This window comes from Octodon degus, unplaced genomic scaffold (genome assembly GCF_000260255.1).
Source record: "Octodon degus isolate 3935 unplaced genomic scaffold, OctDeg1.0 scaffold00065, whole genome shotgun sequence".
Lineage (NCBI taxonomy): Eukaryota > Metazoa > Chordata > Mammalia > Rodentia > Octodontidae > Octodon > Octodon degus.
The window spans coordinates 5478109-5503657 of NW_004524641.1; the positions used below are offsets into that span (position 1 = coordinate 5478109).

Here is a 25549-nt window from a genome sequence, read left to right on the forward strand (position 1 = left end):
CTACCCAAAAAAGTATGTCGGTCCCCTACTTTATGATTGTTATTTCTTATTATATCTTCTTATAAACTAACTCATTCTCATTTTACCTTAGCCATCGTTTTGGTATCATACGTTTGGGACTAAGTCCAGTCCCCCGTTCAGAAATAGACGGGTGAAAAAAAAAAAAAAAAAAAAAAAAAGAAATAGACAGGTGTTACTGATTGTGTGGTGGTGATCTTAACATTCTTAGAGCAGTAAAGTAAGTTTCCGAACCTAGTAGACTGGGCACTAGACAAAAATCCATTGTAAATTTGCCAGAACAGAGTTGTGAGGACCTTCCTTCAGGGCCCAGCCAGCCATCGCCAGGCAGACATAGCCAATTCTTTCAGCACGTCCCAGTACCAGATGAGTATTAGCCTTCCTTTCTCCCTTGAATTTCTATTAAAAATGTAGAGAAGACAATAAATTCATTTAGTCCAGCAAGGACTTAGAAAAGTTAAGGGACTTGACAGATACCAGTAAGAACTAGAAATGGAAACCAAGTATGTCTGGTGGTACGTACTCCCCAGGGAATGGTGTTCACATGGGGTGCAAAAGTGTCCCTAATATTGTTGCTCGGAGAATTTATCATATTTCTGTTGTTTCTACTGCTATGGCTATACATTTTCTTTTGTATTAGGTTTTCCAGTGTCTTATGTTAAATATGAGTCTGTTGGGAAGCATGTTAGAGTAGACAGCATTTGGTAGTGCAATGTCAGTCTATTATATTTTAAATCCTTTATCCACCGAAATGAATGGATGTGCCTTATCTGTTTAAATGATTATTATGTTAATACTTGGGGAGCTGTGTAATAACTAAATTAGGAATTACGATGTGATGGTTGTAGTAACATAAAAATTTAGAGCTCTAGCAAAATGAATGAGTTTCCTGCACAACACAAAAATTTGTTCTAACGTAACTTAAGGAATTTAAGAGTTCTGAAATGGAAGTCTCTAATGTTTGACCTAAAATGCATCCGGAAATTTTGATTAAGGGTTGATTCTGGTAGATACTATTCAAAGTGCCTAGTGATCTTCGAGGTGCTAGATTGAAATGTTCTACAAATGTATTACAATGACAGTCTTTCAGAATTGCCCATTAATAGTGGATACCATAAGAGGCAGAATAATCAAGGGCAAAGATGCAAAATTCGATGTCATGGAGACCTGAGCCCAGGTCCTCCAAGACTGAGTCTAAGAACTTTTGCTTCTTAATAGTTAAATGAAAAAAAAAGATGATATTCAGGAAGGTACTTAATCTGAGTTTGTCTCTTCATCCCTAAAATGACAGTTATTATTTTGCTATCGACAACTAATCCATATCTCTCCTAAAAGCATTTATTAGGACAGTGCCATGCAGTTGTCAGTTAGTAGAAGTTGGCATATTGTTGAATATATTGTACTCTTGTCCCCACTTGGAGAAAAATTAGATCACTAATAACAACTGGGAAATAAAGGTAGAAATAATCTAAAGTGAGTTTAAATTGTTTGAATCCACCAATCTTGAAGTTATATCTTGATATTGGAGTCTTAAAAGCAGAGTTGTTTATACCTCAGTTTGAATATTTGTATAGAAATTGTAGGATTTCCCTAAATCCTGAGGCAGAACTGGGCTGGCTATAATTACCCATAAGTTAATCCATTATTCTGCTTCCCTACCTATGCCATCCTTAGCATCCCTCTGAGATGCTTTTTAGATAAAATGCTGACTTGGTTAACTTAGAGGTGTGTACTCATGAGTCTGATATATTGCCCTAGTGTTAAAAAGGAGGATGCTGTTTGTCTTGCATGGTGTCATTGCCATTTCCTAGAGAACACTTATACCAGTAATTCCTAATGTTCAGTAGTTAGAGATTTATTCCTTTGGTTCCAGTCTTGGTCCTGTATTAAAAACCAGATTCTTGTGGGAAAGACAGTGTAATCAGCCATATTTACCTAAGTCTAATTTAAAATTTTCCTGCAGGCAGTGGGATTTGTTTTGTTTTGTGTTGTTAAGGGTTGAATTGAGGACTTCACACATTAGGCCAAGCGCTGTACTGCTGAGCTACATTCCCACCCTGTTTGTTTTTCTGTTTGTTACAGAACTGTGGATTAAGCCTAGGGCCTCTGTTCTGAGCAACATCCCCAGCCCATTTTCATTTTCATTTTTTTTTTTTTTTTTTTTTTTAGCAAGGGGCTACAGGGTCTACAAGGTCTCACTATGTAGATTGGACTCCTAATGATCCACCTGTGTTCAGCCTCCCAAAGAGCTGGAATTACTTGTGCACACCACCATGCCCAGTATCAGTTGCTCAGCATACCTTGGGGGCAGGGCCAGCACAGCATGCCAGGGATTAAACCCTGGCCAGTGTGTCTGCCTAAACAGGCGCTTTAATCTGCTGAGCTATTTGGCCAGCCCCCATTTTCAAATTTTGAAACAGGGTCTTGCTAAATTGTCCAGACTGGGCTTGAATTGACAGTGCTCACCCCTCAGCCTCCGAGTGTGCTAGGATTATAGACCTGTGCCACTGAGCCCAGCTCTTTTTAAGTTTTATTTTGAGATAAGGTCTCACCAAATTGCAGGTATGCACCCCAAAGCTGGGCTGGCTGTAAGATTTGAGGAGTTATTCAGAGTTTGAATGTAGGAGGTTTTACAAATTAAAAATACCAGGACAGAGGAAGGTAGAAATTAATGGTGAGGTTTATAATGTCCTCAGGCCCACATTGTACAGGACAATGGCCCTGAGTCTTTAATCCATGTCATAACCACACTTAATACCAACCCTTCTCTTGGAAATATGTCCCTGGATACAAAAAAGGACAGGATTTTTTTTTTTTTTTTTTGTACCAAGGAGTGAACTTAAGACCTTGAGTTTGCCAGGTACTGCACTATCTCCCCAGCAGGAAATTTTTATTTATTGATTACTTTCTGTGCAGAGAAGTAATGCAAAATGCCTCTCAGGTAGTATCTCATTTAATTCTTAATAATTTTATACTGTAAGTAACTTAAGTCCACTTTATACACAAGGAAACAAAGACTGAAATTAGTGACATTCCCCAGCCAATAAATGACCAGGTTAAAGTTAGCACTTTTGTGTGGCCTCAGAGTCCGATTTCACTATGACACTACACTTGGTGAAACTGAGAAGCCAGCTCAGCATGAATCCAAACAGCAGTGGTGGGGTCATTGGAAATTTCTTTATTGAAAGACCATGAATGTGTTTCTCTCCAGGATCACTGACTTCAGCATTAATTCCTTATTCCTCATACTGCTCCATCGTCTCTGCACCCCTTACCATTTTTATAGTTGTCTTCTCTGTATCATAGATGTGAACAAAGTTATAAAGAGGGGATTATGGAATCCTATTCCCAATCCATTTCTTTTTTTCAGCAGTCACCTTTGGTCAGTAGAATCTACCTAAATGACATCAGTATAAAGGGTAGAGTGAGACTTAAAGAAAGGCCAGAGACTCCCAGTCAATATAAAAAGCAAATACTGCTGGTATTCCCAGCACCAGTGACCCAGTAGGATATGTGCCCCGTGAGTGTAGACTCTCCACCCAGTTAAGCCATTTTCTTGTTGTATTGAGCCCAAAATGTGAAAGGCACTATATCTCTTAACACCTTGAATTTATCTCCTGCTCTCATAAGTCCACAGAAATAGCTCTTAACTTTGGAGACAAAAGACACGATTCAGATCTTAGATTTTTCCGTTCCTGGCTATGACCTTGAGCAACTCATTTGGGGAACTAGTTTCATCATTACAGAGAGACCATGACAACATAGCTCCCAGGATGGTTGTGACTGAAACATTGGACAAGCATGTGTAGCATTAAGCAGTGTGTGGAATAGTATTTGCTCCTTAGTAAATACTGACGGATCAGGAATATAGCTCAGTAAGTGCCACAGCGCCTGCTGGGCAAGCATGAGTTTGATTCCCAGTACCAGAAGATACATACATATATACACACATACTGAAGATTTCCTTTCCTCTTCATTTTTCATTCTCCTCCCAACCTTGCTTCCTTAACTAGTGTGGTATTATAAACCTTTGAAGAGATCAGACCAGAGGTAGCAGGTCTTATCTGGGAAATTGGGGAAAGGCCATATACAAAGGGAGTGGTAAGAATTTCTGGGCATGCTTGTGTGGTATGGACCAAAAGTAGGTTACAATTCCTTGAGGCAGAGACTCATTTCTTATACAGCTACCCTACTGCTGACATATGCCACAGACCCCTCTAACCTATCATTTATTCAGTATTTGCTGTCAATAGTCTGTCTTTTATGTATCTTTTTAAATTTTCCAGGTCACCTATGATGTAGTTATTGTTAGCCATATTAGGTAGATGAATTATTCAAAGCACCAAGCAAATCTCCCAAGGTTGATAATCAAAACTTTAGTTTCTCTGATTTCAAATCACTGCTACCCAATAAAAGTAGCTGCCTCCATTTGGTTTTATTTTTTTGACTAAATATTTATTGACCTTTCTTTGTGCAAACTACTACACAAATTCAAGGTTTTAATGAAGATATGTAAGACCCAATGCTATATGTACAGCTAACTACACAGATGATTGTGATGTGAGCTACATAGACTGTGGTGTCTCATAGTTATTAAACAAGTGTGACTTTGAGGTTGGTAGGTGATGAAATCGCATGTGATTAGCACAAAGCACGAAGGCTTCAGTGAGAGTGAGAGAATACTGTTGAGCCTGGAGATGTTCAGCGCCTATGTGAATGGCATCTTAAACTCCAGGAAGTCTTAGTTACTACTACATTTTCATATAACCTATTGCTGCTCTTTGAAATGGAAAGAAGAATAGCCAGAGAAACACTTTGAATAGAAGCAGAAAAGAGCCACCTCCCTCAGACTCCAGCCTTCTTATTTTCTCACAAAGGTGGATATAGCATAGTGTTTAGGGCCCACCCCTTTCACCTCCTAGCTGTGCAGTTTTGGGGATTTAACTTTTGTAGGCCTCAGTTTTTGTTTCAGCTGTAAAATGAGGGCAAGATGTGCTTCATCAGGTTTTATCTGTGGCTATAATGAGATTCTATATATAAAGTGTTTAGCTGAGTGCCTAGAACATCAGTACCCACTCAGTACCCACTGATAGCTATAATTAACAGGGCCAATAACAGATGAGTGATGTATATTTATCTAGAACATCAGAACACTGACAAGGGTTCAGTGTTGCAGTTAGCTTTTGTGTTGTGCAGGCCTGTCCCTGGCATTTGTACCGACCTGCAGTTGCTGCCATGTAGAATGCATTATATAGCCAAAGCCTTAAGCATTGGAGAGCATCTCAGTGAGACCTTTTCATCCTAAACTGTTATTTTCTAGCCACTAACTGCCCAGGTAGCTTGCTGCCCAATTTGTAATTAGTATTTTTTGACTAAATAGGAAGACTAAGGAAGTCTACAATAAATTTTACCTTTCAGAAACAAAATAGTCACTTTTATCTAGGCATGAATTTTCTGGATAACTCAATATTTTATGCCAGATTGAATTAGTTTTTTCCAAGTAAACTATCGTTTATTTGAATAATAAAGACATTGTAAACATAAAACCACTATAGATGACTTTAGATTGTAAATTGTGAGAAGAAATTTTAATAATGAAGGCGGTCTTAAATGAGACTGCAACTTCTCTTAAAAACCAGAACTCGTTCCCATCAGGTGTTCATATCCTGACTTATGACCCAAAGTCTTAGCATAGAAATAACAATGCTGCAGTTACTACAAAACACTAAAGCCGTGCCAGGAGATGTCAGAGCTGTTCTGTCCTTGCGCTCCTGGGAATGTGCATTAACCAAAAGGAGACAAGGTTTATTAACTAGATGCCATTTATAGAGTTAAAAATTACTTTTTAAACAGGTAAACTGTGAGCAATTAAAGTTATGTTGACTTCACCAAGGAGTTTTTAGGTTTTTCTTCTGTCACCCTTTACATGGAATAACACATGAATTAGCTCAGTCAGATTTGTGTTAATACAGCCAAAGGACTAGGGGTAATCTAAAACCTTTACTAGAGATACGTTTAAAATGTGCTGGTTACATACATGATTGCTTTCTTTAATTTAGGAACTTGGTCTTAAATCTTGCTGAAGGGAAAAAAATACCATTGGATTTGCTTTTGGAATCTAGGCTGTACATGTCTAAAGAATTGAATGGCCTTTATATTTTTAGTCATCACCTGACAAACTGGGTCTAAGCTGAAGAGTGATTTAGGTTATACAGACATTTTCCCCATTCTCTTTCCTCTTGGAATGGCACCATCTGACCATCCAAGCATCTGTGAAACAGATTTCTATAGGTGTAAATGTTAATGTCTTTTATTTACTTAGAAATATTATAAAAGAATTAAAAGGACTATAGACACAAAAATAACATGGGGAGATTTAGAAAATCATTATTTGCAATATCTATAGTTTACACATGCCCTAGTTAAAAATAAACACTGGGCTCAGCGCACCTATGATTATGAAATGCGATAAATTGCTTGCACTATCAAATTATTGGATCCATTTTTCCTGGTTTTTTTGGGTGCTGAGTTTTAGGTACTGAGAATCAAACCCAAGGCATTGCATATGCTAAGCATACACTCTATGACTGAGCTGTGTCTCCAGACCTTAAGTCATTTAAATGGTGAGCTTTAAGTTCTTTAAATATAATGTAACAGAATTATGATAGATTAAAATTTCAGTAGCATGAAGAAATAGATGGGACATGTTAGGAAAAACTGAAACCTCTTGTGTCACTTCAGTGAAAAGTATAGATATTACTCTTAAGTAGAGTCAAGTTTGAGTCTCCTACTCACTCTCTCCTTTCTACATCAGCAAAAACCATCTGGGGTCTGGCAAGCACAGTCACACTGCACTAGAGACCTGTGTGAATGAGGCAGTATTCCCAACTGGCTCCCAACTTGGTCTTAAACTCTGAATAAAATAATACTGACTAGAGAATTAAAGTATTGGTCATGTAAGTGTAGGCCCACAACAAAACTACTCAATAGTAGAGACAAAACTGACCACTCCAGCATATTAATGTTATGTGCTGTTCTTTGTTCTGTATGCAAAGATTGATACCTAGCTAGCTAAAATCCTTTCCTTTTTCATCAAAGTCCTTACCAGTTTTTGTTTACCTTCTTTAATAAGATTTGAGTTTTAGTTCACTAACCTCAACCTCTACTGCACAAAGAAGAAGGTTGTTGCCTAGTGGTAGAGTGCATGCCTCACATAAAGCACAAAGGGTATAGATCAGCTTTTCATAATGTACCTGGCAGGTTTACATTCTTTTTAGATCCTGCTGCTGCATGTTCTTTTTTTCTCTGCTTTTAATAGGTTAAAAAATTCTATTTTGTAATAATGCATGACTCATTCAGTGCTCTTCCCACTGACTCCCCCATCCTCCCTTTTTCTTGTGCTTTGAGCCAGCAAGAAAATCTTATATGAGAGGAGGGAGAAGCAGAGTGAGTTAAGTAAGGAATAGAGTAGTTAAATACTGCTGCTTGATTTTCATTGGTTATCTCCTTTCTTACAGTGGCCAGTCTGATCCCGCCTCCCTGGCAAATCCCGCCCTTCCCCCACCCTCCCTGCTAGAGGGTTCACGGGGTGTCTTGCTAGAAACTGAGTACAGGCAGTATGTAGGCATCTTCCATTCAGAATGGGCATTAATATACTGAATAGAGAAGAAAGCTTCTAAACATGTATTTGTCAGAATTGTATGGCTTTTAAAAAGGGATAAAGAGATGCTGAACGTTTTGTGTGTTAGGATCGACTCTTTTTATTTCTGTTCTGTTCAGACTTAAGTTTTTAGAGGCTTAAATATAGAACCCTTTAAGAAGAAAGGAAGAAAAGAATTTGCTTAGTCGCCTCTGCTGAGAAGTGCTTCATCACCCTCTTCCTCCTCCCTGTGTGTCCGCAGCTCTCAGTAGCTTAGAGTCTGTGCTGGCTGCAGAGTGCTCCTGTGCTAGCTGAATAGAGTTCCTCGGCAAACACACATCAATACAGGTTTTCTTTCCTCCAGATTTCAAAATGCCATCCAAAGAGTCCTGGTCAGGGAGGAAAACTAACAGAGCTGCAGTTCACAAATCAAAACAAGAGGGCCGTCAGCAAGATTTATTGATAGCAGCCTTGGGAATGAAACTGGGTTCTCAAAAGTCGTCTGTGACAATCTGGCAACCTCTGAAACTCTTTGCTTATTCACAGTTGACATCACTTGTTAGAAGAGCAACTCTGAAGGAAAATGAGCAAATTCCGAAATATGAAAAGGTTCACAATTTCAAGGTAAGAGTATTTGTCTTTTTTTCCTTTTCTCATAAGAAGTGGTCATTATTTGATATGTACAACAGTAAAAAAAAATATTTTCTGATGTCTTTTTAAAACTAGGATGACTTGACTAAAATGTCAGACCTGATCTTAAGGAATAGCTGAATTTTTATGAGTAAATTCAACCCCATTTTCTCTAATGCTGTTTTAACATTCTAGTTGAGAGAGTAGGTGCTGGTAAGTCTTCACTGATATTAAAAGGTCTCATTTAATAATGATTTGGGCATTATTTTTATTTGTGATGCAGATGTGCCTAAATATCTATATTAGCTGTTTCAGCAGAGGATTGGATGTTATCTGTTCCTTTCTAGTAAAAAGCTTTGGCTCCAAGAAGCATGTGCAGTTGCATCTGGATTGAGCAAAGGGGTTTGCATGTCCCATAGTTTGTCTTTTCTCCCCTGTTAATGAATTGACCATGAGGAGAAGGGGCAGGTACTGTGGGCTCTTGGTGCTGCTGACTCTCTCAGCTTTTCTTCATTCTTGAGTACTCCTGTGTGTGTTTTAAAATTATTATGTTAACATGCTTTATCAAATGTACCTGAATCTTCTTCCATCATGGTGATCTGTGGAGATTTGGCATGCTCTAAGGCCTTAAAGTTGTGTCCTTTGCATCTTAATTTAGAAATTATACAATGTGAAGTCGTGCCTGGGGAGGCCCGGCTACATGTAATAGGTGGGTACAACCGGCGTTTCTATAGTATCATCTCCGTAGGTAGGAAACTCTGTGGATACAGTTCTTTATGACATAAGTAGTATCAGTTTTGGCAAAATATTACTAACTTTGATATTAGAAAGGCAATGTTTGGCTTTAAAAGGTGTTCAAACTAGAAATCCTGCTCTTCCACCTATTAATTCAACATATACAATGTACAAGGCTCCACAGTTAAATAATTTCATTACAAATTTGCAATTCATCCTGAATTTTAAAATCATTGTCTATTTTAGTCATTTTTAAGTGCTGCCCCCCCCCCAATATGCTTTGCATTTTTCCATGGTAAGGAATAAGCTATCATGATCTTTAGATCATTTGGGGGTAAGGAATAAGTTACTTAATAATAAAATGTTTCTGAACTATGTAAACTGTAAAAATTGTTACTATTTTAAGGTCAGCCAAGTATTGTTCTTTAAAGATATTAAGGACCTTACCTTTCAACCGATGTCTGCTTTAAAATAAAATTGAGACAATTCAGTACATTAAATACTCCATAGAAAATAGAAATCATATGTGCATCCGGTTTAACCACGTTACCCATGTGTGAACTCAGCAGTGCGTGCAAATCACCAGGCCTCGGCGTCTTCTCTGCTGTGCAGACTGATCTTATAAATACCAGAAAAATGATGCCAAATAAGTTCTCTTGAAAATATAAAGGTATATATGGAGTAGTTCACAAAAATGCTGAGCTCCTAAACAGAAATTATATGCATGTTCTTTAGAAATGGCTGAAATTTTAAAATGTCTCCAAAGATGTGCCCCTGATTAGTGCAGCAGAAACAGACCTATTAAAAGTATGATTCAGTGTTAAGTTCATTGGAGGTGTTTTTTTAATCAACATTGATTAAAAGCAAATAAGTCTGTTGAAAGATCTGTATAAACAAGCATATTCTTGTCTTTCCCCAAGGTTGTATCTTCCAGTTATTTCTCAGTTTTACTTTAATACATGGCTTTATGAGCATATTCTGTACAGCCCAAAAGTGCTGACTGCAGGACCAGTTATAACTATGAGAAGTCATCTTTTTTGAAACTAAAAAGTGAAAACAAGCTAGGGCCTATTCTTTTTAAAAAGTATTTATGGAAAGAGATCATGTTAGTGAGTTGTCTTACATCTTTTTGACTTGCTAATAAGGTCAGAATTTGACTCTTCCCATTAAAATGACTCTTTGTTATTTAAAAATATGCCTGTGTTGTGGAATAATTTTTAAAAAGGTAGGGAGAAAAGGGAGAGGGAAGGTCATACTTGACTTCTAGAGAACATGTTCAAAAGCATTCAGACTGGCAGGAGCAGTTGTCTTCCACACAAGTGCTTGCGGAAAAGGTCACTGCTGGAGATATGTAGCTAGGAGGTTTCTTGTGGGGAAAACCTGAGCATTCTGTGATGACGGCTGTTGCCGCGGCCTTGCCAGAGCTATTCTGTACACCCAGATCTACTCACCACAGCCTTAGTTCACTATGTTTTTCTTTTTTGGGTCCTAAGCTGCTTGTCACGTAATGCTGCTCTGTGGTGTGGAGCAGCTGTCGGGTCCTGTTCCAGTAGGTGAAGCCGAGAGCCCTGTACGCCTTGCCCGGAGTACTCACCAAGGTGAAAAGGCTGGACAGAGTGGCTGGGTCTCCCTCCACACTCAGGCGGTGCTTGAGTTTGGAGACTTGTTAGTAGTAGAAAAAACTGGACAGCATCCCATTCTGCTGTTATGTAACATTGTCTCTCTTCTGTTGTTACTTAGAAGGATTTGATAAAGAATCTTCATAAGAAGCATAATATCTCTTTGAGAGGTTGTCATTTTATAGATAAAGGCTGTGGTACATTTAAAAACTTACCTTATAAACTCTCAATATAAATTAGAGTGAAATTTCATAAAAGCTAGGATTTTTTATGTTACCATAAGGAAGTGAAAGCTCCTTGAAGTGATGTTTAGCATTGCGCCCTGTTTACATTTCACATAGTACCCCATAAATATGTATAAATTTTTATTTCAATTAAAAATAAAGTGAAAATAACTAACTGTATCCTGAAACCACCTTTTTTCTGTTGAACTACCTTCTCCTAATACCAAGCACAAAATTTAAAAAGCCTCTGACAAATAAAGAACCCAAACATTCAAACACATTCCCCTCTCCCCAGCACTGATGACAGCCTACATTCTGAGGCTCTCTGGTAGAATGCTGAGACCTAGCCTTTGCCCATAGGAACTTGCATTTTATTTGTACCAATTTGACCAATGCTTAATCTCTCTCAAAACTTCTCCCTCTGTCAGAAGAACAGCACCGGGTACAGGTAGCCACTTTGTTATTTTATATTTCTTGGTATAAGTTTTTTTACAAGCCAAGAAGGGATAATCTGTGAATACTCTTAGATTAATATGGCTCTTGTTTTTCCTATTACAGAGGTCATGAGGCAGTGAATCTTAACGTGATGGGGCTAAAGAGAGCTCTTGGCGCTTCCAGGCCGAGTAGCTGTTACATAAGAGCAGTTACATTTCTCATGCACCTGAGAATCTGGTGAAGTCCTTTCTTTTACTCCCTCCAAATAGAGCTGTGAAATGTTTCATTTAGTCTGCTGATTCAGAAAACTAACACACAAGGTACAATGGAATAACATCAGGAGCCTGGCTACACAGGGTATTTGTAAAAAATTAAGAATTACAGGGAGGGGGATATAGCCCTGTGGTTGAGCAAGAATTACAATAAGTGGATAGTTTAAAATATGAGTTTAGTTCTTTTTAAGGTTGATTTGCATTCTGTATGTAAATGAAATATATGAGATACTACATTAATAGGTTTCATGTTCTCAAGATATGTAAGCAGTGAATCTAAAATGTAAGTTGACAGGGTAATTAACATAGTATTTAACAAAATCACTGCCTCAGTAGAGAAACAATAGTGTACCCGCCTTCGGGTCAGTAGAAGAGTGTTCTGCAGAGGCCAGCACTCTGCTGAAGCTGGTCTTTTCTTTCCTCACAGGGTCACAAGCAAATCCAAGTCCTCTGGTCTTTATTCCAGGCTTGAAAATAAATACAAAATAAACACAGTGACTTTGGTCCTGTTCTCTCCTGTGCTGGAAATTGTACGTAAGACCTTGTGCATACTTGATAAGAACTCGCCCTCAGAGTTACACCCTCGGCCCAAAAAGTAGTTTTAAGACTAACTATAGAGTTTCAGCTGCACAGTCTATAAATTCTGTTATAGCTTTAAATTTTCTGAATGGATTATATAAAGATACATTTGTTGTAATTATTTCATATTTCATAATTAAAATTTTATTAGAGTCTATGAGGGGAAATTTTTCAGTATGTTGGCTTGAAAAGTCACTGAAACAAACTGTGTATAAAAGAATTTTTTTTAAACTGGCCATATTAACAACAGTGAACACCACGTTTAAGGGCTGTGCCTACCTTTGCGTTACCCTCACTGGCACTTCTCAGGGCCTTATCCCCTCCCGTCCTCAATTTGTGGTAAAATTTCTATAACCAGTAGATGCTCAAAAAGCATTTGTTGAATCATTATATGATTATACAGTATGGTGTAGTGGACCTGTACTGTTATGATAGCAGGAAAGTTCAATTCAGTGATACTGAGATTTCAGTTGTTATATATTCTTCTCATCAGATTTGTGTTTCTAAAATGTAGTGAAATCCAAGGTACCACATGTTAACAAGGTACATTTTAGATGCTCGGTAATTTGCATTTGAGGGAAGCAGATGAATATAAACAACAAAATTTTAAAAAATAGGTATTTTTCTCCAAGAGGTGAAATGGTATTATTGTCTGTGTACATGCATACATCTGCATTTCCACTCTACACGCAGGCTCCTCGGTTTAGAATGTGGGCCACTGGCAAGAGAAGACAAAAATAGCAAAGATCAGTGCATAGCTGAATTCTCTCTGCCTAGGGCAATTAGCCACAGAAAGGGCTGAGGAAGAGAAAGTGGGAAATGGGCCAGGGTCATCTGTAAGGTGCTCTAAGCATAGTACTGCTGCTGCTACATGGCGTAGCACTTACTAGGTGCTGCGGGAGCCAGAAATGCCAGACACTGCCCTGTATGTGCTGCTGGAAAGGAGGACTACAAAGACTCGTGCCTTCAGTCCAGGCCTCTTGATCTCACCCTGCCTATTCTGTTGATGTGTAATCCTGGCTGAGGAACTGGTTGTGACACCTCAAGGGCAGATCTAGATCACTAGGGTTCAAAGGACTTCACCAGATTCTGTGGTGCATGAGAAATGTAACAGCTCTTACGTAACAGATACTCGGCCTGGAAACGCCAAGAGCTCTCTTCAGCCCCATCACGTTAAGATTCACTACCTCATGACCTCTGTAATGGGGAAAACAAGAGCCATGTTAATCTAAGAGTATTCACAGATTATCCCTTCTTGGCTTGTAAAAAAACATACCAATGATGCCTGTTTTTTGTTTGCGAAACTGGGAATTGAACTTAGACCCTTGCACTTGCCAGGGAAGCGCTTATCCTACTGAGCCATCTCCCCGGCCCCTCCTCCATGTTTCACACATGACAAGATTTCATTTTTTTTTAAAGGCTAGGTATTCCATTGTATGCATATGCCACATTTGCTTGGCATCTGTTCAGCCATCGCTGAACAATTAAGTTGTTTTCATATCTTGGCTGTTACAAATAATATCTCCTTTAACAGAGAGTGCAGAATCCTCTTTGAGATCCTGATTTTGATCCTTTCAGAAGCGGGATTTCTAGGTCACATGGTAGTTCTGTTTTTAGTTTTGCAGAACCATCCTAATGTTTTCTGAGGCAACAGCAGCTACACTAGTTCATATTTCCATGAATACTATCCTGTGGTTCCATTTTTCTCTGCATCTTCACCAACACTTGTTACCTTGGGTTTCTTTTTAAACCTTGTAGTAGCCATCCTAACAGGTGTTAGGTGATCGCCTATTTGCATTTTCCTAATGATTAATGAGTCTACATGGGTTTTTCTCTTCTTGGGAGAAATGTGTACTAAGGTCCTTTCCCCCACGTGCTTCATTTCTTCTTTTCTGGAGAAGTTGGCCTGTGTTTTCCAGGCCATCCTTGAACTTCTGTATCAAGTGATCTTCCTACCTCAGCACTCCTGAGTAGCTGGGTCTACAAACACATATCATCCCTAGATTTACCCATGTTATAGAAGAGTTACTTAGTGCTTTTGCTGAATTATAAAAATTCTTTGTGTATTCTGAATATTAACCCCTTACCAGATGTATGGTTTGCAGATATTTTCTTACATAAGCAGCCTTTCACTCTTGATTATTTCCTTTGTTGTGCAAAAAGGGTTTTAGTTTGTTATAGTTCCTCTTACTTTTGGTTTTATTGCTTTGAATTGTATAATAGAGATTTGCATGTTTTTCTTATATTAAGAGACTGTTAGTGTCACCTACTAGGTATCCTATTGTTTTTGTGACTATAAAAACCAAACAAGCCAGGTGTGGTGGTTTACACCTATAATCCCAGCACTCTGGGAGGGTAAGACAGGAGGATTACAAGTTCCAACTGAGCCTGGTCAACTAAGCATGGTCCTGCTTTTAAGAACAGTAACAACAGGGCTGGTGAGATGGCTCAGTGGTCTAAAATACCTACTTAGAACAAGCTTAGCAAAGCACAGGGGCCACGGTTCAACCCCCAGCACCACATGCCAGCCAGCCCCGCCCCCTGGTGGGCTGAGCTGGACACACACACAAATAAATAAATAAAATTAAAAAAAAAAAAAAAGAACAGTAACAACAAAAAGAGAAAAAAAATCAAAGCAAGAGCTGAAATGTAGTTCAGTTTCAAAGCCATGGGTTCAAGCCTCACTATCACAAGGGATGCGGGGGAGGGGCACAAAACACAGAACTTCAGGATTGCCTTTGAAACCAGGATGTATGGTTGCCACTTCTGAGCACCTGAAGAGGAAACCTGGTGGCGTAGCACCAGAACTAATCTTGATTCTTATTCCTAGTAACCTAGTTTGAAATCCTCCAGGCGCACAACTACTCTAATGCTGTATTGATTATTTCTAGCATCTGTGTCCATCCGCTGACTTGATATTTTAGAAAATTTAGTGTCTCCAAATTTATTCCAAATTAAAGAAATAGCCTGGCATTTGACTTCTAAGACAGTGACAAGTTAAGGCTGTTAACCCATAGGAAGAGCAAGCAATAGAAGTCTCCTCTAGTTAACAACAGGGTATTCTATTCTTGAAAATCTGTTAAGTATGTGAGGTTATGGATATTTGACTAGCTCAACTTGGCTATTTTATAGCATATACACATTTCAAAATACCATTTTGTCTATGATAAATGTACACAATTAAAAACAATTGAAGGATTTTTAAAGTCACCCCTAAAATTGTATTCTCTCTCTCTCTCTCTTTTTTTTTTTTTTTTAATGACAGTCTCTGTATATAGCTGGCCTTGAGCTCACAGGATACTCCTGCCTCAGTCTCCTGAGTACCGAGGCTCTAGGTGTATGGCATCACGCCTGAGCTTCTCTTACTTTATAAATTGACTATCAAACCAGGGCTTCCTGCATTCTGGGCAAGTGCTCTAGGACTGCTGCAGCCCTTTGCTTTTTATTTTTGATTTACAAACAAGGTCTAAGTTATTCAGGCTGTCCCAGAACTTGAAATACCCAGCCAAAGACTCCTACATAGCTAGAATATTAAAGTTGTACAGCATTATGTCTGGCCTGAATTCTATTCTCCAATATTTTAGTTTCTTGGTCCACATATATGGAGTAGTTTTCCTACCTCTGGGACACTTGAGCACTTAACGGCTACCTCTTATAGTCGCTTGTGTCACATACTCATTTGCCCCTTCCACATTCAACTGACAACTAGAGCTGACTTCAATTTTTTTTTAAAATAGGAGAAATAACTTAATACTTCGTATCGCTATTTTTCAACCTTTAATTGGCAAATTATACTGTCATAGTTCATTTTTGTTGGACCACTATGTCAACCTTTCTTAGGGGACCAAGATTCTTATTACAAAGTAATGCTTATAGGAGAGATTTATACCACTGAATGTTTTGTTACAAAAAGGAAAAAAGGCATTAAATTAGTGAATTAAGGAATATACTATGAGAAAAAGAGTTATTTAGGCAATGTATCAGAAGGAAAAATATTAAAGATTAGCAGTCAGTGAAACAACAATAGAGGGAAAATCATGAACATTTTTACTAAGTCTTTGAAGAGAATTTTTAACCACATAGTTTTTAATGTTGTTTTTGGTTTTGGTTTTGGTATGTATTTTGAACTAGGGCATCACACAAAATGGGAAGGCACAAAGCACCGTACCACTAAGCTACATCCCCAGCCACATTTTAATAGTCATACCTTTTCCCTGGTTTATCTCAGAAATACTTCTATTCCTGTTGTAGTGTGTTAACAGTACTTCTTTAGATAAGACCTTTACAACCCAAAACACATGAAAGATTCTATTAGCTCAGTAGCTCAAGTCCTAGAGCACTTGTCCAGATTGCAGGAAACCCTGGTTTGATAGCCAGTTTCTAAAGTAAGAGAAGCTCAGGCGTGGTGGTTTATACCTAGACTCTCAGTACTCAGGAGACTGAGGCAGGAGTATCCTGTGAGCTCAAGGCCAGCTATATACAGAGACTGTCTTAAAAAATGAAAAACAAAACAGAGAATCTTTCATATTTGTAGGAGTATGTGAAATTAATTCAGCCTTGGCTTCAGGGAATTATGGGTCACAAGGTCATGTGGAATGGTCTTAGGGGTTTTCATTGTTTCTTAGTGTTCAGTTTACCTCTTCGTAATGTGCTTAGAGATTTTCTGTCACTCAGCTCTGAGGTGTAAAGTGCTTTTTATTGCATAGCCAAGTTGATCCCTTTGTTTGCCTGTTACGCCTATGTATAATTTTAGAAGATTGCTGTTTGAAGCATTGATTCACTTGATTTATTACTGATATTTGCAAGCTCATTCATTCAAATAGTAAAGCTAACTTTCAAAGTAAGTGTTTTGCTATAACATCTGACATTTTAAGCCTTGAATAGGATTCAATTTAGAGTCCAGAACAGCCATTGCTTACAGCTGTTCTGATCAGAAAAAAAAAAAAGATATTTTAAAAGTTTACAGATTTTTAAAAACTGTAACATCCATTTTTAGGCAGAAAGTGATTCTAGATAATCTGTACCTTGTAGCAAAAATAATCTGAAGACTTTGCTGCTTGTACTTTGATTCCTGATTTCAAATTAACTGTCCAATCCCAAGTACTGCAGAAAATACACATGCATGTGCGTGCACTATATTTCAAGTTGATGGCCCCTTTTTCAGCTTTGAACAGAACACTAGCACCAGAAACTGTGTTCTAGCATTAGTGTGAGTGGATATAACCCAACTAAGTCCATTTGTGTGCAGTGCAATTTCTCAGCTGTAATTTCAGAAAGATTTCTTCCTCATAGATATGGTGGGGAATGGGTAGGTCATAAAGGTATCCATGAAGAAATTTAAACTCTGTTGATAAGGCCCTATATTGAAATATGGAGAATGTATCCTTATTTTTCTGCACATTTTTAAGTAATATTTTGTATACCATTTGATAAAAACTTTTTATCATGTTCTTCATGTGGGAGTAGATCGAAACAGTTGCCCTGTTGGTGAAGAAGTCTAGTATTGTTATAGCCAAGCCATTTTATATTAACTTACGGTTTGGAACACCATTCATTTGTGGTGGGCTAGGGTAACTCTAAAAGGCATTTCCCTCAGTTTTGAAGTTTGCTCCCTCTTGAAACAGCTGGTCACCAGTTTTCAGTCAGCTGTCATCCTGAGCAAAGTGAGGCTTCTGTTAACCTCTTGTGTGCTTACGTATGTGGCCCCAGGGACCCTGAGACTCCTCCCTTACACAGAAACTCTGTGTAGTGGCTCGTTGCAGAGGCCGTTAGCTCCCAAGCCCTTCTCAGCTGCCCAGTGCCTCCCGCACCTCTGCCTGCTGCTGCCCACCAGTGGTGCCCTCCTCTTCCAGGCACTTGCAGCTCCAGCCATTGCTCACAGCTGTCGGCAAGTGCTGGTGCATTTCTTTTCTTGCTGCAGTGGTCACCACATTACACTTCTATCCCATCACAGCGGCCAGCATACTGTCAGTGGTGGCACCTTACCTGTACCCAAATCACACTTCGTTTTGTGATAGGTTTTTTGAAAGAATTTTAAGGCAGCTGGTAATTTTGACTAGATTTAACTAAGAAAGTTATTGCCTTAATTCTAAAGGCACCTTGATTTTAAGTGTTCTTCCCTGCCCTTTTTTATAGGGTCCGTCTGTACCGTTTTACAGCTTCACTGCTAATAATCATCCCTTAATACACATCAAAATGCTTTAAATGAAACAACAGATGAGGGTTAAAATTAGAAATTTCAAATCATAAGGATTAAAAACTTGAAAACCATCTTGGAGAGACTGACATTGATCATTTAAAAGAATGTATTCTGTTTGTCCCAAAGATAAAAATGAGGGATGGGGCAGTGGGGAGAAAAGGTCTTTTCTCCCCAGCTGTCCCTACTTGGGTCTCCTTTGTTTGGATTTTGATCATCTGTTCTCTGCCTTCATTGCCCAGCACCACTAGAGGACTGACTCATGCAAGCCGCCCAACTGAAAAGCTGCAGCTGAAATGTCATGGCCACCTTCCCGGGCACATTGTGTTGCCCCAGTGTTCGTATTACCACCAACATGGTGTACACCTACAGCAGGCCTTGCATGCATGTCCATAGCTGTTTGTGTTTGCACTTGTGCTTAAAAGGAATGTTGGGGGCTCATACAGAGTAATGAAGATAATGCTGTATTTTTCCTAGTCTTCCCATAGCATGGATTTTTTTCTGCTTCTATTACTGGCATTCCACCTGGAAGTATGAGTGCTATAAGCACAGTGAGAAGCAGGTGGGTTTGCTGCCTTATATAAGCCAGTAGAACAGCAGTTCTGATTGAGAATGGCCCAAGGGTTTACCTAGGTCAGTGCCTTGGAGGTATATGACAGTGACTTACGCCATACCCCAGGCGGCTCATATCCCACCCATCCTGATTCCTGCCTATGCCTTTACTGCTAAGACCATTAGAGTCCATTAACTAAGCCAGGCTTGCTTTTCACTAGAGTGACTAACATGAAAGGAGTTGGTTACAGGTGAAAAGCGGTCTCAGATGCTGTGGTGGTGAAGTTGTCCTTTTCCAATGGGGGGGGGGGAGACTTATGTCCTTTGCTTGTCAAGGTACATTTCATGGTGTGCACTGCCACTTTATTTGTCAGAATGAGCCAGAAGCCTTAGAAGTGGCATAGAGAAAACATCTGTGTCCCCAACTTCATTAATAATGTAATAACTGACACTAATTGTACTTTTGTATTTCCAAAACACACTTCCCAAAGGAATTCAGTTTGAAAATTGACTGAATTATGTGTTTAAATAAATATAAGGAAAAAAACAAACCAGTGCTGTTTATAAAGAAATTGGTCACTTTCCTACCCTAAAAACCCAGCCTGTGTCTTTAAAGTTATATGTTTAGTAGCCAAAGCAAAGGCTACTTTGTGCTAAGCAATAAGTAGCCCACAGTGGTGGGGTACACCTCTAACCCTATCACCTGGGCCTGAGGCAGGAGGATTTCAAGTTTGAGGCCAGACTGAGCTACATAGCAAGTTCAAGGCTGGCCGGGGCTACATGGTGAGACCTTGTCTCAAAAAATGCTTTTAAAAAGGAAGTGATGGGGCCGGGGAGATGGCTCAGTAGAATAAGTGCTTCTGGCAAGCGCAAGGGTCTGAGTTCAATCCCTGGTTCCACCAAAAAAAAAAAAAAAAAGGAAGTGATAACTAATGACTTAGTGAATTCAGTAGAAAAAAGCTCCTACCTTCATCTTCTTCATCAAGAGATTACTGCCCTTCAGAACCTGAAACTAGAAACAGACTTTAAGCCAAAAGTGTTTTCATTGCTGAACAGCCTTCAAAAAGAGAGAACTTTTTCTTGGTCTACCCCCAGGACTAGTAAAAGTCTGCTATTGGATTTCCTAGGCCACAACTATGAATAAGTGACGGCAAAGGGAGAAGAGGGGGAGAAGAAAAAAGTCTTGACAGCTTTGGATGGTGAAAACGGAAGTACAGAAAGCCTGAGGCCCTTCAGATTAAAAACCCTATAAAAAGATGACACAAAGCATTATATGGTGATCATTGATTGTATATGTTGTAAAAATCAGTTTTGAGTCCCAAATCGTGACCAGCTATAGCTGTCTACTGGGCCTCTCTAGATAAGTTCGTTCTTAGCCTCCTCCCAAGCAGAAGGTCCTAGAGTGCAACCTTTAACCTTCCATTCATATCTTGGATGCCAGTTCTATTTTGACTAGATAAGTTTTAAATCAAGCTGTTAACATATAACTATATATAGTAAGCAAAATCATCAGCTTTCAGTGCCTATAGAATTGTCCATAGGAAATACCCGTTTCTGTTGTGCTAGATGGAAGCTGTTCTTATGCATAATTGCAAACATTTATAGGGCACAGTGAGCTTTTAGTACATGTGTATGGTGTGCAGTGATGAGATCAGAGTAAGCGGCACGTCCGTAACCTGGAGCAGTGATCATTTCCTTATGTTAACATTCGGGATTCTCTCCACCAGCTGTTTGGAGACGTTAGAGGGTACACCTCCCATCTCACTGTACCACTGTGTGCTTCTTCTCCTCCCCGGTCTCTGGTAGCCACTGCCTTCTTTTTCTGGGAGATCAACTCTTAGCTTCCATGTAGAAGAAGGAACATGCAGGGTTTGTCTTTCTGTGCCCAACTTCATTCATTCAGCATGCTTCCTACAGGCTCAAGATCAGTGTAAATTGTGTGCTTTGTGCAACTGATTTTTAACTGGCGTATTATCATGCAGAAGATTTGTGACAATGTGGGTACATGTCTTTAACATATTTTGATTATTTTCATCCTTGTTACTTCTCTTTTGTCCCCCTTCCTCTAATCCCCTTCTCTATCACTAAAAGACTACCTTGTTTTTTACTGATTTTCAGATTTCTTTTATAAAAGAAATGCATTTAAAAAAAAAAAAGATGTATTTGGTACAGGGTCTCATGACACAGCTCAGACTCATTGTGATCCTCCTGTCTCAGCCTCTCCAGCCCTGGGATTACAGGCATGCACCACCATAGCCGGTTTCAGTGGCCAGCACCACACGGGGCCAGTTCAGCATGCCATACTGAGGATCAAACCGGGGTCCTTACGCTTGCCAGGCAGGCGCTCAACTACTGAGCTATCTCCCTGTCCCCAAAATGCGATTTTTTTTTTTAACTTAAGACCGATTTTTACCTAAGACCAGCTTATTTCATTTACATGGTCTCCAGTTCCATCCATTTTCCTATGAAGGACATTATTTCATTCTTTACCACATTTTCTTTGTTAACCTGCTGATGGACATGTAGGTTGTTCCCACAGCGTAGCTGTTGTGAATGTGCAAAGATACTCTGAGTTGGGAACATATGTGATAGAAACATCATTGATAATATAAATGCACATATAAAATGAAATTTTTTGAGACAGGATCCCTCTATAATTCAGGCTGGCCCTAAACTCGCTATGTAGACCAGGCTGGCCTCAAACTTACGACAATACTGCCTCAGCCTCCAGAGTGCTGAGATGACAGGTGTGCACTACTATGCCCGGCTAAAATGAAGCATTTAGATAAAGCTCAAAAATAATGCAGTCAACTGCTTACTATACAAAGAAAGCTTGCAATTGGCACAGATTTCAGTGTCGTCTGCACAGAATTTGAAGTCCAGCAGCCTTTCTCCAAGTGCCTGGCCAGCGCAGGCTCCTGGTCCTCCCTTTCCCTAGACTCATATGATTCCAACTGAACTTTTGTGGCACAGAGACTGTGTTGGTGTGAACTCCCTTTGCTCTCTGACCCAGGGCTCCCCAGCCCTCCTGCAGAAGTGTGCCCCCCCCCCCACCTTTCGCTGTCTACAGTGTTCGTTTAAAGCTGGCTACTCTCCTGAATTCCATCTCCATTTGCCCCAAGAGCCTGCTTGCTCGGTCACATCTTTCCCATGAATCTTTAGCTCGGGCCCACCCTTCCCATTCTCCTCCCACCTCACCTCCAGACCTGTTCCCCACTCATGTGCCTGTCGGTGCATCAGTCTACTGTAGCTTTGGTCTCTTGACTGTGTCACTCTTAACAACCTCAAGTGGCCCCAAACTCCTTCCTGAGCATAACATACCTGGGTAGCCTGCCTCTGTAGCCTCCACCGTACCCGTCCTTCCCTCCATACCACTTGAGCTTCCTTGCAACTCTAGCGACCACATTGTTTTCTGTCACAGCTGTGCCATAGATCTCCTTGGAACAGTCTTTCCTGATGCGCACCTACCTCTCTGCTCCATAAGCCTCAGCACTTCCATGTGATGAAGCCTCAGCTCAGTGGTAGCATCTCTAGCCTGATGCCGAACCAACACTTCTCGCCCTGCTTCCCTCAAACTCTGAAAACACTCATTGAAGCATCTCACACAGCATGTACCAGGAGAAACCTACCATAAACTTCCTAAATCCATGCCCTTTTCTTTGTATATATTGTCACTAAAAAATACTTATTTATTACTTAGAGTAGAAATGTTTAATGAATGAAATTACTATTTATTTTTGGGACCTCAGAGGAAATACAAGGCTACAAAGTTTTACAATCAATCAATCCAGTGTCAGGGAGTCATAGGGGTCACAGAGCACCCATAAGAGTACCTGTAGCGTGGGTATATGTACTGTAGGATATAAGAAGGCAAAGGGCCATCCAGTTATTTCTATTATACAAATAGAGTTATCTGCTTTCTGGTGCCGCAAGGCCTATTTCTGGGACAGTTTCCTAGGAACTACATAAGCTTTTCAAAGCAATTTTTTTTAAAGTGCCCCAAGTAATTCAAGATGCCTTTATAAAAAGCTGTCCAAGAATGAAACACATAGTAACAATTTCTAATGATTGCTTTTTTGAAATACATGTGCTTCCTTTAGAGAACATGGAGCCTGCACAGATAGTTAAAACCTTTCTTTAGCAATGTATTATGAAGAAACGCCCGGGCTTTTCAAAAAATTCCATTTTCCACTGTTTTCGAGAAGGTGAGGAAGGACAGGGGTTCTGTCTGTCAGTGGTCAGTGCTGTTCTCCAGAAGCCTGTTGTGTAACAGGAGCGCACCTACTGCCTTTGCTCTCCCAGTGGAACTTGCAGACACTCTACCGTGAGGTAAACTGGCAAGTACAGACCAATTCTTGGGACGTCCTCAACACCACATTTATGCGTCTTATCAAGTAAGTGGTTCTGGTTTGTGCTGAGATCTGGCAACCTGAGGCTGCTGAATGTCCCGGAGACTTTCTCTCTGGGTGATGTCGCTATACTGAGTCACAGTAACTTTTTATACAAGTTGGTGCTGTCCTCTTCACACATCCCCACCAGCGTGGAGCAGGATTGCGTCCTCATGGGTTTCACTCCCTGCAGAGCAGAGACAGGCAGAAGGACATCCGGAGCACCTGCCGTGGCTCTTGGGCTCTGCTTCAGCAACTCTAGAAACTGCTTTCCATGTACAGCCTCTGAGCAGCATCACACCACTGCAGGAACAACTTCCGTGAAAGACGGAGGTGGGGTTCTGTCCTGCCTTTCAAAATCCATGTAACAGTGTTATTCAAGCTTGCTTCACAGCAGCCGTGGTCGTGAGCACCCACCTGCCGAGAATGAACCGGGTCATCCAGCACAGCGCCATAGAGATTCTTTGGCCAGTGATCATATTTTAAATTCTAAAATGCTGTGTGTCTCTGATTTTTAATATGTATAATTTACATTTTAACATCTCTGAAAGTGGGATATGTCAATGACATGTTGTAGATTTGGCATTGTTTTTCTAAATGATATGCTACACTTGTGACATTTTAAGTTTACAGAAATAAGGTATATATTATATACATCTTAAAATCATTTACTTGGTTTTTGAGACCTAGTTAATACATTAATATAACAACTGTAAAGAGTGACAATCTTATTTATGAATTTCATTATTTGCAAAAGCTCTTTTAGTAGATACTCACATTAGAATGAAATAATGTTGTGGTAGTCATTCTTATTTTCTGGAGAAATACGTGTGTGTGTGTGTGTGTGTGTATGAAATTATCTTAAGGGGCCAAGCACGCGGCTTCGTGATAGAACTCTTGCCTACCATGTGTGAGGATTTGAGTTTGCTTTCCAGCACTCTGGGGGAAAAACACAGAACAATAGGAAATTATAAATAATTCTAATTTAATACAAATCAGTGGCTTCCTTATAAATTTTCCTTCTGTTACATTTTCAGCCAGTATTTGCCCAGAAATTTAAATTGTTAGTGTTAGTATTAAAGGTTTTTCTTTTGATTTTTTAATCTTTATGGTTTAAATTCATTGCTTCTCTATTCTAGTAGTGTTTTCACCTGAGTTAAGCTACTGTTTTTTCTCTTTCCTATGCATAAAAATCTGTGAAAATTTAGCATTTTTAAACCTTTCCTCTTTGGGAATTCATTTTTTTCCTAGGCAAAAAGGAATTGAATACAATAAAACCTGTATTAGCTGGACTGATTAATGAATAATTACACTCAAATAAGGTTTCTAATTCAGTATAGCTTCTGTAGTTTCTAAAGTGTGCTCCTTCTCTTTGCTAACACAGAAAGTATCAAATGTTTAAAAGAAATTGGCCCTTTTTGGTAAGTCATTTGTGACCAGTCCCCTTTACCATTGGTGACCTACTATGGTCACAAAGGTAGGTGATCTGACAATATTGTTGTGGTTCTGAGTCATCCTTGTTATTGCTTATCTTGTTCATGTCATACTACTCCAAAATGCCAGTATTCATATAAAACATAGAAGAAGCTGATTGTACTTGAGACTCACCAGAAAATTCCATTATAGAAATTGTATCAACAATAAATTGCAGAATATTGGTTTGATTTATCACAGTTTCTAAAACAAAATGAAGCTCTGAAAATCTTTAAAGTACTTACTGTGCCACCCAACCATAGTTCTAAAAGTAGCCGTGTTCCTTCTGCTGTAGAAACATGGCTCATGCCTCAGTTCTTTGATATGGAACAACGTCCTTATCTGTGTCCTTTCCCTCTCCCTCTTTGCCTTTTTCTTTTCCAGGTCCATACATTCCGAGGGCCACACTGGTGTGAATACTGTGCCAACTTCATGTGGGGTCTCATCGCTCAGGGAGTGAAATGTGCAGGTATGAGCAATTCCTTCTTCTCTGGATTGAGCCAGTCATGGAAGTATGAAGCATGAAGTGTTAAGGAAATTTACTCTCAGGTACACACACAACAGACTAGATCCTGGTTGACTCTGCCACATATGCAGTCAGCCACATTCGAAGGCAGCTACCTTGGACATTGATACTTTGTCTGCCATTGATCTTCTTGCACTTGATGGAGAGAAGACTAAGGCTCTGGTTCTAGTACACTGAAAAGAGAAAAGTCAGCTTGTTTAAAAAAGCTGACAAAAGGAGATAAAAGTAAGGCAGTTATATTTAATACTTGCCTTTGATGTCAC

General features: G+C 39.4%; 1 protein-coding gene across 5 annotated transcripts in view; it reads left to right on the forward strand.

Annotated features, from left to right (window-relative positions):
• The window catches only part of Chn1 (chimerin 1), a 209372-nt gene that overhangs the window by 163812 nt on the left and 20011 nt on the right, over positions 1-25549 (forward strand). For all 5 annotated transcript variants that reach the window (XM_023719153.1, XM_023719154.1, XM_023719155.1 and 2 more), the window contains 2 exons: positions 8204-8281; positions 25145-25229. In XM_023719153.1, the coding sequence (XP_023574921.1) occupies positions 8204-8281; positions 25145-25229 (163 nt within the window). The remainder of the gene's footprint in view (positions 1-8203; positions 8282-25144; positions 25230-25549) is intronic.